This window comes from Pongo pygmaeus, chromosome 5, assembly GCF_028885625.2.
Source record: "Pongo pygmaeus isolate AG05252 chromosome 5, NHGRI_mPonPyg2-v2.0_pri, whole genome shotgun sequence".
In the NCBI taxonomy this organism is placed as follows: Eukaryota; Metazoa; Chordata; class Mammalia; order Primates; family Hominidae; genus Pongo; species Pongo pygmaeus.
In genome coordinates, this window is record NC_072378.2 from 43,709,882 (window position 1) to 43,726,973 (window position 17,092).

The window sequence follows — 17,092 nt, forward strand, 5'->3', positions numbered from 1 at the left end:
TCCTGTATTTCTTCTACCTCTTGGGAACATTAACTGGTTAATTTAGGAGTTTCCTGTGCCAGATTAATTCCTGTTGCTGAGTCTCCTCAAACCCTAACTAGCACCAAGCATCTCAGGAGATATAAAAACTATACTCCCAAATAGCCCATTACCATTTTATGATAATCTCTCATGTTGGTATTAATTACTGAGGAAACTATCTTCTGTAGATCTCAAGGATATAGTAGCAGCACTGACTACTTGTGAAGGTAAGAAACTGAAAAGTTTATGGGCTGAGCACAGTGGCTCATGCCTGTAATCCCAGCACTTTGGGAGGCAGAGGTGGGCAGATCATGAGGTCAGGAGATCGAGACCATCCTGGCTAACACAGTGAAACCCCGTCTCTACTAAAAATGCAAAAAATACAAGGCACGGTGGCGGGCGCCGGTAGTCCCAGCTACTCGGGAGGCTGAGGCAGGAGAATGGGGTGAACCCGGGAGGCGGGACTTGCAGTGAGCAGAGACAGCACCACTGCACTCCAGCTTGGGCAACAGAGACAGACTCCATCTCAGAAATAAAAAAAAAAAAAAAAGAAAAAAGAAAAGAAATTGAAAAGTTTAAAGACAAAGGAAGTTTCTGCTTCTCCACTTACCCCTTAATAACAATGACTCAAAATACTGTATAGTTCTTAGTTGAAAAGGCAGTTAAATTACTGCATCTCCTGGCCTTTTTAACCTGGATTCCAAACAAGTAAGATTTTGGACCCATAAGCCAATGACAAAGACAATTCTGTTTTAAGTGACATGTCTATGTTTAACATCTGTGAGTAGTAGATTTTTGGCCATACGGGTAGAGATCATGGTCTTATAGATCTCTTTACAGCTTCAGGACCTAGTACACTGTTTTGTACACAGAAGGCATTCCTACGGCTTTGTTAAAAGGAATGGCTGTCTCATGCTATGCTGCTTCCTAGAATGTTAGCTCAGGGACACCTCTTCCTCAACTGAATGTAAGGAAACCACAAAGGAGGCAAAAAGGAAACATACCTTTTGCAGGAACAGTTATCTTGTCAGTGCGCTTTATGGCATCTTGCTTGGCCTCACTCTGGGTCTTTGAAGCCCAAGGTCTGTTGTAGGGATCCAGTGTCTATTTGTAAGAGGCAGAGGTGCTCACACAACAGCACTAAAAGCTCAATGACCCACTTTTCTCTTTTTTTTCCCCCATAATAAGACCAGGGGACCAGAAGCCCCCAGCTACCCACCCCCACCCCCTCTGCCAACTGTTTAAATGGAAATCACCTGTGGAAAAGGTAAACACATGTTAGAGCAAGTACCAGAAAAAGGTAAAATGAAACAAAAAAATCAGGTACTCAAGGAATCAAAAGAGGCAGAAACCTCACTTACACTTGTCATGGTGTTTAGTTACAGCCAAGTCCCCTGGACTGAGCCCTGGGGATGGTGTCTCCTTTGTTGGTGTCTCTTGGCTCTTCAGATTGGGGCTCCTGCCCATATGAGAATGTTTCCTTTTCCGGCTTTGCAATGCAGACAGGGGTATAGAAGTTTGAAGAGAGTGAGGGTGGGAGTGAAAATAACAGAGAGTAGGATACCAACCTGTGTGTGCTTCTTATTGTGCATATGAGTGAAGAAATCAAACATGGTCCCACAGATGGTGTTGCAGTCTTTGCACCAGTGATTGCCAGCATCATAATACTCATACGCAGCAGTGGGCTGATCCGACTGCTTAGTGGCTGACTGGGGGCTTTCGGCAGGCTTGGGGCTCTTAGTACGAAACTTCTCATTGTTTACTTTTGATTCCTAGAGAGGAAAAATCTGTACTTACAAGGAATTCAAGGCAATCTAGACTTGTCTTCTGTTAGAAATAGTAAGTGGCCATAATAATAGAAATAGGGCCATATGACCATATTTCCAATGTTTAAAGCTGCACAAGTTGGGGGGAACCCTAACAGAAACATGTCTCTAAGACACAGAACTATTTGACTTCATAGTGCTATCACAGCATAAAAAGTAAATCATAATGGCAATATACTTACTTACATATCCTAAAATATCTCTACAAGGAACAGCCAAGGTTGTGGAAACATTGGCTGCCTCTGGGGAAGGGAAGTGGAGAACAAGGATGGGTAGGAGTCTCTTCACTGTATACCCTTTAGTAAATGTTGAATATGTTACCTATGCAACTAAACAGTTAAATTTGAAAATCATGATGACTAGGGAGGGAAGAAAAACCAATATGGAAAAGGTAATTGACAGGCTAAGCAAAGCAAATGCAGAAAATAAGTGATAGTGAACTCATCACATGCATCCTGGTATGAAAAACTGGAGAGAAGGGTTGGTGCACATAAAGCAGACTATACAACTATACACAGATAAAGTCATCTACGTAGAATGAGTTAAAGCAATCTAGGAAAAACATTCCTAACTGCCTAAAATATCACTTTTAGAATTTAACACCTTTAGAGGCCAGGTGCGGTGGCTCACACCTGTAATCCCATCACTTTGGGAGGTCGAGGCGGGTGGGTCACTTGAGGCCAGGAGTTCGAGACAGGCCTGGCCAACATGGTGAAACCCCATCTCTACTAAAAATACAAAAATTACCTGGGCATGGTGGTGTGCACCTGTAGTCCCAGCTACTCGGGAGGTTGAGGCACGAGAATCACTTGAACCCAGGAGGCGGAGGTTGCAGTAAGATAAGATTGTGCCACTGCACTCCAGCCTCAGCAACAAGTGAGACCCTGTCTCAAAAAAAAAGAAAAAAAAAATTTTTAACACCGTTAACATGTATCCTTTTTAAAAATATATCAACTCCTTAATATTAAAGTTATCAACAGCAAATACTTTAATACGAATTAATTTATTACCAAGCTGGAACAAGGCACTCAGGAAATGAGAATTTTGGTTAATGTTCAGGAGTAAGGCACAGGAAAAAAAGATAATTTCTGCAACTCAGAGGCTTACTATGAATGGGGTTCTATAGTACACAAGATGAAGAGCTGGGTACCTGGTATATTGGCTCAAGCAGGGAAAAAGGTAGGATAGAGAAAGGGAAACAATTGGGGCTTCAAAGATACTCTTTCCCTACCTGAGTCCTATTCAAAAATCACTAAAGAAATCACACCAGACAGGTAGGGGATGGGAGAGTTCATACACTCCTGGTGGGAGTATTAACTGGCACCTTCTTCTAGAAGATAATCTAGGAATACATTACATACCTCAAAATACTGTATACCCTTTAACCCAGCAATTCACTCCTTGACATTTATCCTATGGAAATTATCATGTTAAACAACAGGTGATTTGATTGGTTAAGTAAATTTTGCTTAACCATCCAACAAAAACAACAAAAAATAAGCTTGTTAAAAATGGTATTATAGGAGTGTATTTACTGACATGGAAAGATGTTCATGATATACTGAGAAAACTAATAAAATACACTTGAATAATCAACAAAGATACGTAAATCAGCATACAGCGTTGAATATCACTTTATCCAAAATACTTTCTCTAACCACTCTATACTCCTTAACCTGTTTTCTTTTTTTAGGCACTTATCATTACCTAACATGGACTTATTTATTTATCATCTTCTGCTATTTAATGAGAATATGAACCTGGTCTATACTGTTCAGTGTGATACTTCCCATATCTAGACCAGTTCCTGACACTTTATTGGTGACCAATACATATCTGTTAAGTGAATTAATGGACTGAATTAATACCTTGGTGTATGTATTTGGAATAACATACACCAAGGTATTAATAATAAATTAATGTATTTGGAATACATAATAAATACCTTCGTGCATGTATTTGGAATAACATACACCAAGGTATTAATAATAAATTAATGTATTTGGAATAACATACACCAAGGTATTAATAATATTATACACCAAGGTATTAATAACAGTGGTCTCCGCTGGGCCCAGCGGCTCATGCCTGTAATGCCAGCACTTTGGGAGGCTAAGGTGGGCAGATTACTTGAGCTTAGGAGTTCAGGACCAGCCTTGGAAACATGGCGAAACCTCAACTCTACAAAAATACAAAAATTAGCCAAGTGTGGTGGTGGTGAGCACCTGTAGTCCCAGCTACTGGGGAGCCTGAGGTGGGAGGAATGCTTGGACCCGAGAGTTGGAGGCTGCAGTGAGCCATGACTGTGTCACTGCACTCAACTTGGGTGACAGAGTGAGACCCTGTCTCAAAAAAAAAAAAAAAAAAAAAAGTAATAATAATAGTTGTCTCTAGGTAGATGAAATTACAAGTTTGTATGTGCTTTTCTGAAATGAACAGAAAGGGAAAGAAACTCTCAAATCAACTATACATTGTAAAGAGAGGTAAAGAAGAAATACCAAGGACAGGCAGGAAAGAAAGGCTGTGGACATAATATTCCTTACTGCTGAGATGAAAACTGAATTGTAACATATCCGTTGGTTTCAGAGACCATGAATTCTCACCCAAATCAAGATGATAGATTATCATCGGGTTGGTATATGAATAGAAATCCAATGTATAAGTCAATTACAAAGGACCAGAGCTTTTAAATTCTTCTCCCATCAAAGGCCCTACCTAGACTGAAGACCCAGGTATAGAAGACTAGGCCTACCTGGTTGAGAAAGAAAACTCTCCTAGGAAAACATGGAAAAAAATAGAGCTTGGGTGATAATACAGAATATATTCTCTTTCCTACCTCTCAACATTAACTGAGGATGTACTATGTGCTAGACATATTGTATGCCATGGGAAACACAAAGATAAAAAAAGATTCCTCTTTTATCCTCTCGGGCCAGGTGGGGTGGCTCACATCTGTAATACTAGCACTTTGGGAGGCTGAGGCGGGAGGATCATCACTTGAGACTAGGAGTTCAAGACCAGCCAGGGGACAGGCGCAGTGGCTCATGCCTGTAATCCCAGCACTTTGGGAGGCTGGGGCGGGTGGATTATCTGAGGTCAGGACTTCGAGACCAGCCTGGCCGACATGGTGAAACCCTGTCTCTACTAAAAATACAAAAATTAGCTGGGTGTGGTGGCACACGCCTGTAACTCCAGCTACTCGGGAGGCTGAGGTAGGAGAATTGCCCGGAAGATGGAGGTTGCAGTGAGCCAAGACCACACCACGTGCCACAAAACAAGACTGTCTCAAAAAAAAAAAAAAAAAAGGCTGGGCAGGGTGGCTCACATCTGTAATCCTAGCCCTTTGGGAGGCCGGATCACAAGGTCAGGAGTTTGAGACCAGCCTGGCCAATATGGTAAAACCATGTCTCTACTAAAAATACAAAAATTAGCAGGGCGTGGTGGCACGTGCCTGTAATCTCAGCTACTCAGCAGGCTGAGGCAGAAAAATTGCTGGGAGGCGGAGGTTGCAGTGAGCCAAGATGGCACCATTGCATTCCAGTCTGGGTGACTGGAGCAAGAACTCCATCTCAAAAAAAAGACCAGCCTGGGCAATATAGCAAGACACCATCTTTAACCAAAAAAAAAAAAAAAAAAAAAGAAGCTCTCATTTAGTGGAGACAGACGTAAGAAGAGTCTTTAAATAAGACAACGAAATAAATTTTACAAAGAAACAAATTACAGAGTGCTAAAGAAGGCTGACTAGATCTGGGTGGAATCTGGAAATTCTTCATGGAAAAGGTGGTATCCAAATTGGGCTTTAATGGGTGAGTGGGGTTGGGAGAAAGATTATTCCAGGCTAATATATTTATGCAAAACCAGAGAGGTGTAATACCAGATATTGCACATCTGGAAAATTGCATTTTGAGGTGACGCAGTGTAAGATGTAACATAATGTTTCTTCAGCAGTATTCATTACTATGTGCCGGGCCCTGGGCTATGTATTGGGAACCATATTGAACAATGACACATATAAAGTCCCTGTAACTTTTGAACCTTAAAATCAAATTAGGGGAACACATTTAATTATAAAATCAGATCTGTCATAAATGCTAAGAAGGAAAATTACAAGATATTATGGGAGTGTATATCAGGCAAATTTAACAGTCTAGGGAACCAGAGAAGGATGTCAGGGAAGTAATTTAAGATCCAATCTAAAGGATGAATTGGAGTTGGAAGAGCAGATAAGGAAAGACTTCGATTTGCATGGTAAAGAAAGGGAACAGAAAATGTGAGGTCATGAGAGGAGATGATACATTTGAGGAATGAAAAGGTTAGTAATGAAACTACAGTCAGCAAGAGGGAAAGAGGCATGAAATGAGGTTGTGGAGGTAGGCAAGGGATTAAGTATCATGATCACTGGCTGTATGTGCAAAAAGAGTTAACATAGCAACATAAGCAAAAACTGATGTGGCTTGGACTTGAATGTCAATGGAGATGATAAGGTGCATGGAATCGAGATTTACTTTGGAGAGGGACCTCCAAAGTACAGAATTTGTAATTACAGAATTTGTAATTGATTGCATATGGAGCAGTTAGGGAGAGCACAGCACTAAGAGTGACTTTTAAGTTGTTGGCATGAAAACTGTTGGACAGTATGCCATTCATTGAGAATGCATAACAATGGAGGAAGAAAAAGTTGGAAGGAGGTTGAGCACAACCATTAATTTAGTTTAGGACATGCTCAATTTCAAGTGCCTATGAGATAATGAAGTGGAAATGATGAGTTAGGTTGTCAGACACTCAGAAGACTCATTTGACTAGAACATAAAACTAGCAATTGTCACATGGCATTTTAGCACAGGACTGGATGAAATGGCCGAGAAAGAAAGAGCAAATTCTGGAGAATTGGGCAAGGACTGAGCCCTGAGAAACTAAAAAATTTAAAGATTATGCACGAGAGATAGACAGCAAAGGATACTAAGCAGGAGCATCTAATGTACCATGAGGAAAAGAAGTGTGACAGAAGCCGAGGGAAAAGAGTATTTGTAGGAGAAAGTGATTCTTGGCCTCAAATGCTGCTCATTTGAGAAGTAAAATGTATCTACTGACTTTAGCAACATAGTAGTGACCTAGACATGAACATAGTTGCTAAATATGAACCCCCCAAAAGCATAGTGTGAGAAGATCAGAAGCCAGATAGGAGTGGGTTAGGGAGTAAATGCTGGAACAAGAACATAGAAGGTCCTGAATACTGAGGATTTTGGATTCTTTGTGGGCAACAAGGAACTGCTGAAATTCTGAAGAGGAGTACCATGCTCTGATCTATACTGTAAGAAAATAATTAACAAGAGTAAGAACAGTTTGAAAACCTAAGTTAAGAAAATGGTTAGAAAACTATAGGAGTCTAAGGGAAAAGAAAAGATGATAGAAATGGAAAAATTGGGTTGTTACCTTGTTGGAGGAGGAGTTTGAGAAAGATGACACTTTTTCTGGGCTCTTAGATTTTTCTGCTTTCCCGGGCTTCTCTGTAGGCTCTTTACTGTCACTTAAAGACTTCTGGGATTTATCAAAGATGTTAATTCCCAAGATCTGAGCCACTTTGTCCAGTTCAGATTGCTTCTTTTCTGCCTCTTCTGCCTCTTGCCGTAGCTCTGCAATGTCCTTCATAATGTTATCCTGAAGCCGACTCACCTCCACCAAGAGAGGATCTTTGTGGCCATCCTTCTCCCTTCGTTTCTTGCGCAGCATTTCTCCTGAGCAGTCAAATGTCAACAAAAAGCAGCACAGGGAAAATAAGATGAGTCATTTCTCATTTACAAGCAGTAATTTGTCAGGGCTTTATGGTTACAAAATCTTTGCCCACAAAAGTTTCTAAGAGCGGCTAGGCGCGGTGGCTCATGCCTGTAATCCCAGCACTTTGGGAGACCAAGGCGGGTGACTACTTGAGTTCAGGTGCTCGAGACCAGCCTCATTAACATGGTGAAACCCCATCTCTACTAAAAATACAAAAAATTAGCCAGGCATGGGGGTGGGCGCCTGTAATTCTATTTACCCGGGAGGCTGAGGCAGGAGAATTGCTTGAACTCAGGAGGTGGAGCTTGCAGTGAGCCAAGATCATGCCATTGCACTCCAGCCTGGGTGACTGTGAGAGACTCCATCTCAAAAAACAATTTTTTTTTCTAAGAGCAAGTGAGACTCTCCTTCCACATGGGTTGGTGTAAGTGAAGCTTCTGAAGGTAAAGAACGGGTTATGACATTATCTTTTGTGTAAAGGTTATTAGCTAAGGATTTATGGACAGGCTTCAGGGGCTCCGTGAACTCCCATAACAGTATATATAATTTTGTGTGTGTCTCTCAGAAACATTAATAAGTGTTGTAACTATGAATTTGGCAGTTGTCCTCTCTTCAGAGGGCTGAAGAATTATTTAGAGGGTAATATATTTGATCTTATCTGATCTAAGGACACTTTAACAACTTCTTCAATGAGTTTTAGGTTTTGCCTCTGGTTTATCTTTTTTTTTTTTTTTTTTTTTTTGGTACAGATGGGGTTTTGCCATGTCACCAGGCTGGTCTTGAACTCCTGAGCTCAAAGTGATCTGCCTGCTTCAGCCTCTCAAAGTGCTGGCATACAGGTGTGAGCCACCACACCCAGCTGGCTTATTTTATGGTATCTCCTGTTCCAAACTGCAGATCCTCTGATGTCAATCCTCACAGGATAAATAAATAACTCAATTTCTCATCCCTAAACAGTCCAAACCCAGACAGAAGCAATTATATCTTCTCCCACTCTCTGTTCTTTCATACTATCAGTATTTAGAAGCCTTGTTATGTTCTTTTCCTCACTGTGTATGTGAATTCCTAAAAGCATAAAAAAATGGAATAAAAGGGAAGGCATCAGGGAACATTTTTGTGTGTGTGTGCCAAATTTAAGGAAAGACCAGACACTGTGGCTCATGCCTGTAACCCCAGTGCTTTGGGAGGCTGAGATGGGAGAATCATTTGAGTCTAGAAATTTGAGGCTACAGTGAGCTATGACAGCACCACTGCCCTCCAGCCTGGACAACAGAATGAGACCCTGTCTCTTAAAAAAAAAAAGAAAAAAAGCCGGGTGTGGTGGCTCACACCTATAATCCCAGCACTTTGCGAGGTCGAGGTGGGTGGATCACCTGAGGTCAGGAGTTAGAGACCAACCTGGCCAACAGGATGAAACCCCGTCTCTACTAAAAATACGAAAATTAGCCGGGCATGGTGGCACGCGCCTGTAACCCCAGCTACTTGGGAGGTTGAGGCAGGGGAATTACTTGAACCCGGAAGGTGGAGGTTGCAGTGAGCTGAGATTGTGCCACTGCACTCTAGCCTGGGCAACAGAGCGAGGCTCCAACTCAAAAAAAAAAGAAAGAAAGAAAGAAAAAGAAGAAAAAAAGAAAGTACTCAAAAATGATGGAGACATATTGAAAGGACACAGGAGCTAACTCAAAGGGGGTCCCATTGGCCAAATTTGGAACAATTTGAGCATGAAAATAAATAATGATAATAAAAGATTATAACTTATCAAATGAAGAATCCATGAATTCATACTCATATAAATGAATAAACAAATGGGAGTGAGGGTTAGGAAGCTCCCTCTTACAGCAGAAAGCCAACTAATAAAGGCAGAAGGAATGAGGAACCTTGAAAAATCACTATTTGATAACCATCACAGGCCAGGCACAGTGGCTCATGCCTGTAATCCTAGCACTTTGGGAGGCCGCAGAGCTCAGGAGTTTGAGACCAGCCTTGGCAACATGGCAAAACCTTGTCTCTAGACAAAAAAAAAAAAAAATTAGCCAGGCATGGTGGCTCATGCCTATGGTCTCAGCTACTCAGGAGGATCACCTGAGCCAGGAAGCGGAGGCTGCAGTGAGCTGAGATCATGCCACTGCCACTGCACTTCAGCCTGGGTGACACAGCAAGACCCTGTCTCGAAAAAATTTTTAAAATAACTATTATCATAATAACTGGCTCAGGCAAGACTCATCAATGGATGCTAAAACCAGTGGGTGAAAGTTTGAGGAGTAACTGAATATTTACATAGTCTCAAAGTATCTCCTCTATAAGATACATATTAATTAAAAAGGATAAAACAGTAACTTTATAGTGGAGAAATCTGGCAGACACCACCTTAACCAAATAATTAAAGTTAACATCACCAGTAATGGGACAAATCAACACCTGATACAAACTCAGCATCATTTCTGTGATAGTCTTGCCAAAAATGAATAACCTGAATTTAATCATAAGGAAACAGACAAATCAAAATTAAGGGATATTCTACAAAATATGTGACCTCTTGTTTTCCAGAATGTTAATGTTATGAAATACAAAGACTCAGTTAAAGAATGTTACAGGAACATGAAAACTGAATGTGATAAATAATCTTGCACTTTCTTTTGCTATAAAGGGCATTAATGGGACAATGTGAAATATGAGTAAGACTGGTAGACTGGATAATAGTATTGTATCACTGCTAATATCCTAATTTTGATAAGTGTATTAAGGTTATGTACCTTCTTTGTTGTTAGGAAATACTTAAGTATTTAGGAGTAAAGGAACATCACATCTACAAGTTACTTTAAAAAGTTCAGAAAAGGCCAGTGCAGTGACTCATGCCTGTAATCTCAGCACTCTGGGAGGCTGAGGCAGGAGGATTGCCTGAGGCCAGGAGTTTGAGACCAGCCTGGACAAAATGATGAAACCCCATCGCTAATAAAATTACAAAAATGAGCCAGGTGTGGTGGCACACACCTGTAATCCCAGCTACTTGGGAGGCTGAGGCTTGAGAATCACTTGAATCCAGAAGGCAGAGGTTGCAGTGAGCCAAGACTGCACCACTGCACTCCAGCCTGGGCAACAGAGCGAGGCTCCATCTCAAAAAAAAAAAAAGTTCAGGAAAAATTACACACACACATACACACAAATTGAGAGAGAGAAAAAGATACAGCAAGTGTATTAAAATGTTAATAATCTGGCAGGGAGTGGTAGCTCACACCTGTAATCCTAGCACTTTGGGAGGCTGAGGTGGGTGGATCACCTGAGGTGAGGAGTTCGAGACCAACCTGGCCAACATGGTGAAACCCTAACTCTACTAAAAATACGAAGAAAATTAGCTGGGCATGGTGGCGGGTGCCTGTAATCCCAGCTACTTGGGAGGCTGAGGCAGGAGAATCACTTGAACCCGGGAACAGAGGTTGTAGTGAGCCGAAATCACACCACTTCACTCCAGCCTGGGTGAAAGAGCAAAACTTCGTCTCAAATCATCATCATCATCATCATCATCATCATCACCATCATCTGGGAGAAGAGTACCTGAGAATTCTTTGCACTATTATTGCAACTTTTTTGTAAGTTTAATTTTTTTTAATGAAGTTTCAGGTTACTGAACCTGTGTGAGAGTACCAAATTTGAGTCTCCTATGCAAGTTATTACAAAAAGGCAGTCATGCAAACCAGCTGATACCTTGTTGTTTATGAAGCCGCTCTAACTCGGTCCTAAGATAGTACATCTTCTTCTGGCGGGCTTCCCGGTCATTCTTTAATTTTTCCCTCTCTTCAATAACCTGCAAAATACAAAGTGGTAAGAGAGTCCATCTCCTCCAACATTCTCTTTTCTATTTCTCTCTTCCAGAAGCCTTCTTGCTAGACATCATCTGAATGTAAGGATCCAAATGCCTGCACACAGGCTCTGACCTTACAGTCAAACTAATATTTCATTCTAAGTTCCAGAATAGAACTGTCCATCTTTTCAAAAACTATACTGTGCAGGAAGGTTGGTTGTTTGTTTTTTGCAGGAAGCATCTAGGGCACTGATAACAACTATTAGATAGTGGTTCTAAGTTCCAAAGGGAACCACGGATAAAGGAACCATGTGTTATAGGTAAGGGACATATTTCATGTTGTTTATTTATTTTCACTGCTCCTTGCAAACCAGGGATAACCCATAGGCAGTATGCCCAGAGTAGCATGTTGTTTAATCCTCACAACATTTTCTCTATTTTATAGTCAGAAAACTGAAGTTGTACAACATTAAGTAGAATACTCAAAGTCACACATTAAGAGTAGATTTACAATCCAGGTATATCTGCCCTAAAGCTCATGATCTTTCAACTATACTACTACCTAATAGAAAAAAGCAAATATGGCTCGTCTATACTATACCAGCATATAATAGGCCTATATGTGGCTATAATAGACCTATGTATTATCAGCACCCTGACTTAAGGACTAGATTTATAAAAGGAAAGTAAAGAGAAAGTGTATGACCTCCAAACACTGTCTCTAAAGTTCTGTCTACATTGAACCTATTCCCTTTCCCAAAAGACTTCAGTAAAACTAAAGACTGAAGTTCAGGGTATTTAGGTCCAATAGAAACTTAAGAGAAGTGTTTTTTGTCTTCCCGATAATTAGCTAAAACTTTTTAACTGGAAAAAAATGAGACTGGCCCTCTAATTTTTTTCTTCAGAACTTTTTTTTTTTTTTGAGATGGAATCTTGCCCTGTTGCCCAGGCTGGTGTGCAGCGGCGTGATCTGGACTCACTGCAACCTCCGCCTCCTAGGTTCAAGCAATTCTCCTGCCACAGCCTCCTGAGTAGCTGGGACTACAGGCGCGTGCCACTACACCCAGCTAATTTTTTGTATTTTTAGTAGAGACGGGGTTTCACCGTGTTAGCCAGGATGGTCTCGATCTTCTGACCTCGTGATCCACCCGCCTCGGCCTCCCAAAGTGCTGGGATTACAGGCATGAGCCACCATGCCCAGCCATGTCTTAACTTTATGAGCAAACCAAATTAGACACATTACATTTTTATGTTTCTAAACAAAGTGAGTTGCTAGGTATAAGTACCTTTACAATTAACAGTAAGTATTAACTCTTCCACTCAAAATTCTTCTATTATGTATTCCTTATCTTGATGTAGTTTTCACCTACTGCTCTAAATTATCAGAATTATTATATCTTTACTCCAGTCACTGCTTTCTTCCCACAGGCTGGGGACCCAATGAACCTGGATAATATAAAAAATGACTTTAGAGGCCAGGCACAGCGGCTCATGCCTGTGATCCCAGCACTCTGGAAGAGGCTGGCAGGGGAGGATCACTTGAGCCCAAGAGTTCAAGATCAGCCTGGGCAACAGTGAGAACACCCCATCTCTATATAAAATATACGTATACATACACACACATACATACACACACACACACACGTAATTTTTAAAATAAATAACATGTCAAAAATGTTACTGTTACTCCTGGGCTCTAAGATAAATCACAACAAGCAAAGTTTATTTCTTGGTTTGCTTCAATTACCAAGCAACAACTAGTTATTAGCTTTAACTCACATAATCATTACAGGGTAAGAATACAGAATTCACTGGGATCAAACAGGTTTACTGATTCTCCTTCACCACACCCAACTTTGGTTCCCTACTCCACTATGAAATCATACTGAAGACTTCAAGGCTCCCAGTTCCTATCTACAGTGTTTGAAGACCATTAATTTGGATAGAATTAAACTTAAAAAAGGAAGTCTGACAATCACAATAGGACCCAAGGCTGGACTTTTGTTTAGTCCTAATGATAAAATGTGTGAAAAACAGAGGAACAATATACACTTCTTAGGGTGATGACAGCAGCCTCCAAACGACTTCAAGTGAAAGAGCCTTACAAATTTTCAGCCCCCTCTAAGAAACATATACAACTTTATGGTAAAACAGAAAACCCAGGCACAGGATGCCCAAAGCTAATATTCACCTTCTGCTTCTGGGAAGCACGGTTCTTCTCATCAGAGATCTTCTCTGGATTATATCTTATGAGTGATGGAATGGACACCTGGACAGGCACTTGGGCCGCAGGAATTGAGCCTCGCAAAGACTCTTTCTGCTTAGGCTTATCAGGAGTCACAGTGGGGATCACACGGAGATTGGGACGGCTACGAGTAGCTTGTTTGGTTATTGGCATTATCCTGTGTGGTTCAGGTACAGGGTGGTTTGACGGTTGAGAGGTGGGATACATGGGCCATCTTGAGGTTGCATATGCCATGTAGTGCCTATAGGCATCAAAAGAGGCAGGGGGAATGGCAGGTCCCTGGTAGTTTGGAGGTATCCGAGCTGCAGCAAACTGAGAGGCCCTTGGCATGTGAAACTGAGATAAAGCAGCAGTGTGTGGAAGTCTAATTGGGGCAGATGGGGCTGATGGCAACATGCACCTGACTGCAACAGATGACTGAAACCCACTACCAACCACCTCTGGTCCTGAAATATGACCCACTGGATGGTCAGACTTTAGGAATGGAGGGCTGTTTTTTGTGAGCAGGTAAGGATCCACAGGAGAAGGTGGGTGTGGATGGGACACCTCTGGAGAGTGGGTATTGCTATGATGTGCCTCCCTGCTCTCTAGTCTGTGGGGATCTGAGGAACGTCGATCAGCTGAGAAGCAGTGGTCAACTGAGGAACAGCGGTCAGCTGAGAAGCGGTGGTCAACTGAGGAACAGTGGTCAGCTGAAAAGTATCGGTCAACTGAGGAACGGCGGTCAGCTGAGGAGCGTAATGATGGCTTCTTGCCATGAAGTCGTTCCTGGGTGCGTGCAGCCAACTGACTAATCTCTGCTACTCCAATATCCAGCCCTATTGTCTTGAGCAAGTCATGGATCTTCGCATATTCTGGATTGGTCTCTTCTAGTGATTCTAGCTTTACAGCTGGAGCTGAAGACGGCAGGGAGCTTGCCTTCTGCCTCATAACTTCACTCTCAGAGCTCCCAAGGGGCTTTGGTAGGGATTCTGCCTTTAAATCCTCTTCTTCATCCCCATAGAGAAATTTCTCCTCATCTTCAATGTCAGGAAAGCTACGTCGCCTTTTTTCCTGTGTACTAGTAGAATCAGCCAACATGCTCAGAATGCGGGAAAAACCACTGCCATCCTGGCTAGCTCTCTCATGGGGCAGCAGGAAGTCTGTGTGTCGCTCAGGTCCCTCGGCCTTCAAATCCAAATTATCCTTGTGGCATAAAAAACTTCCAAATTTTTCTCTGAGAGGACTGTTGTCTTTGGGAATCCCAGGAAGGGGACCCCATTGGTAGAGGTTGCCCTGAGGTTCCTTCAAAGCAGTCTCTACCATAGTCCCCTTGTTTTCAATCTCTGAGGCAAAAGCAGCAATAGCACCACTTAGTGGAAGCGATGGGTGCCCAGAGTAGAGAGGGTGATCCTGGCTGGAGCTGGTACTGCTGGAAAAACTCTCAAGCTGCAAAGACAAACACAACTGATTTAGTCTTATGCAGAATCTCAGAACATTAGTAATTGAGATAAATACTTAAATACTTTGGTCTTCTTGAATTAACACGTGAGATATAAGTATGGATAAAAGGGAGGAAAAGTATCCTTAGCCAGATTTAAAATGTGAATCCCCTTATCTCCAGATGTTTCTGCTGTTAAGGAGAAACAGGAAGTGAGGCAAACTGGATGGAATCCTTACCTTTATCTATTTGTTAAAAGGAATTTGAATTCAAAAGAATTTTAGAGATCCCCTAGCTTGTTTTCTTTTCTATGGATCCCCAAAAGAAAAGGAAAAAAAAAGAGAGAGCTGCTTTGGCTGAAGTGGGGAGAGGAAACTCTGGAACGCTAACTCATCCGCATTCCTTTGCTTGGGAACCTCTTCAAAAGCCTTTATCTCCTAAGAGGACAGCTAAAAACTAGTGGTCTTTCCACTAGTGGTCTCACCATCCTTTCACAGGTCAGGGAAAAACATCAAGGCTCAGAATGGTGAGGTGACTTGTCTAAAAATCACAGTAAGTTGGTGGCAGAAGTGGGTCCAAAATCAGAATCACCTGATTTCTAGTCCAGTGTCCTACAACTCATACATCTTGTCTTCTCTCTATAGAGAGATGAGAAAATTGAGATCACCTCCTCCCCTGCCCTTCAAGGTTCATTTCCAACAAACCCATACTCAAAGACTGCTAAAGGATAACCCAATTTAAGGAAAAAAACTTAATATCTATTTATTAATATAAAGCCTAATATACAGCAATAGAACCCTCGACTGATGCATTAAAAGGCCTACAGTTTCGTTTGGAGAGTCCTAGAAGGTGTAGCTCACAGTCCCAGAAGGTGTAGCTCACAATGTCGGTCCAGCACATATTACAAAGATACCATTAGGAACACAGCCCACAGGAAAGTAACCAGGCTTTAAGGTATTAGAGAGACTAGCAAGAGGCCCTACAAGAAACGCAGCAGAGACCTGCATGGAGGGCTCCATTATGTCCACCTCAATCCGCTTCTTCAAAATGGATTTCTTGGGCATCACAGATACTTCCTCAGGCCGATGCAAAGAATATCCTGGCTCCGATGCTGTTAGGACACCTGACAATCCAGGGATGGAACAGCCAGTACCACCACCATCAACTCCAACCAGCTCCTGACTCAAGCTCCTACTTCGCTCCTCCTCTTCCTCTCGCTTTCGTCTGGCAAGATCCAGTTCTCGAAACTCAGGGTCAAGAAACCTAGGACTTGGGCTTCTTCTACGCTGTCGATAGTTGCGAGTTCCTGATGCAAAACTTGGGTGATCCCCTCCCATGCTGTTTATCTTCACTGTGTCATCGTAACGGGGTCTTTTGGCCTCCCGGCTCCTTTCTTCAGATCGTATAGAGTAGCCTTTGAGTTTTTCTCGATTCCGTTCTGTTCCCCGCAACAGCTCATCGTGACAACTGATATGGGGACTATAATCAGATCGATGCAGGAAAGTTTCTTTTGTTCGGTAGTCTTCATCAAGTTGTCCCAAGAAGGGACTGAGAGGCCCTTCCTCCTGGGAAATATATCGCTCAAGACCCCGAGAGCACTGGGAGCTTCGAGTGAAGACAGAATCATCAGTCAGGTCATCCCTGAGAAAAAAGAGAAGCATCATTGAACAAATGGACTTGGAAAGAACAAGAGCACACAAGGCTAAGAGACTGGTGTTTGTCAAGGGGGCTACAAAATGCTTAGGGCAAAAGACTATAATCATGAAGTCCAAGAAAATTTCCTCTCACTTTCCCCAGGGGCACAAGCAGCTTTAGCCTCTAACCAAGAGGTAATATTACCAGCATATCTAGACAGAGCTCTTGGGTAATTTCTCTGACTAGACTTAGGGCATGCAGAATATCACGGAAGTTACACAACTCCACACAAGCTAAATTCTAGCTCTTTGCTACTGAAAGTGTAGTGCGGACGAAACAGCATTAGCATTACCTGGGAACTTTTTAGAAAT

At 42.0% G+C, this 17,092-nt stretch overlaps 1 protein-coding gene across 2 annotated transcripts in view; it reads right to left on the bottom strand.

Moving 5' to 3' along the window:
- The window catches only part of ZNF318 (zinc finger protein 318), a 33,703-nt gene that overhangs the window by 5,029 nt on the left and 11,582 nt on the right, over nucleotides 1-17,092 (bottom strand). For both annotated transcript variants that reach the window (XM_054491154.2, XM_063666212.1), the window contains exons 3-8: nucleotides 16,088-16,727; nucleotides 13,613-15,094; nucleotides 11,325-11,424; nucleotides 7,281-7,582; nucleotides 1,590-1,793; nucleotides 1,026-1,125 (exon numbers count right to left, since the gene is read on the bottom strand). In XM_054491154.2, the coding sequence (XP_054347129.1) occupies nucleotides 1,026-1,125; nucleotides 1,590-1,793; nucleotides 7,281-7,582; nucleotides 11,325-11,424; nucleotides 13,613-15,094; nucleotides 16,088-16,727 (2,828 nt within the window). The remainder of the gene's footprint in view (nucleotides 1-1,025; nucleotides 1,126-1,589; nucleotides 1,794-7,280; nucleotides 7,583-11,324; nucleotides 11,425-13,612; nucleotides 15,095-16,087; nucleotides 16,728-17,092) is intronic.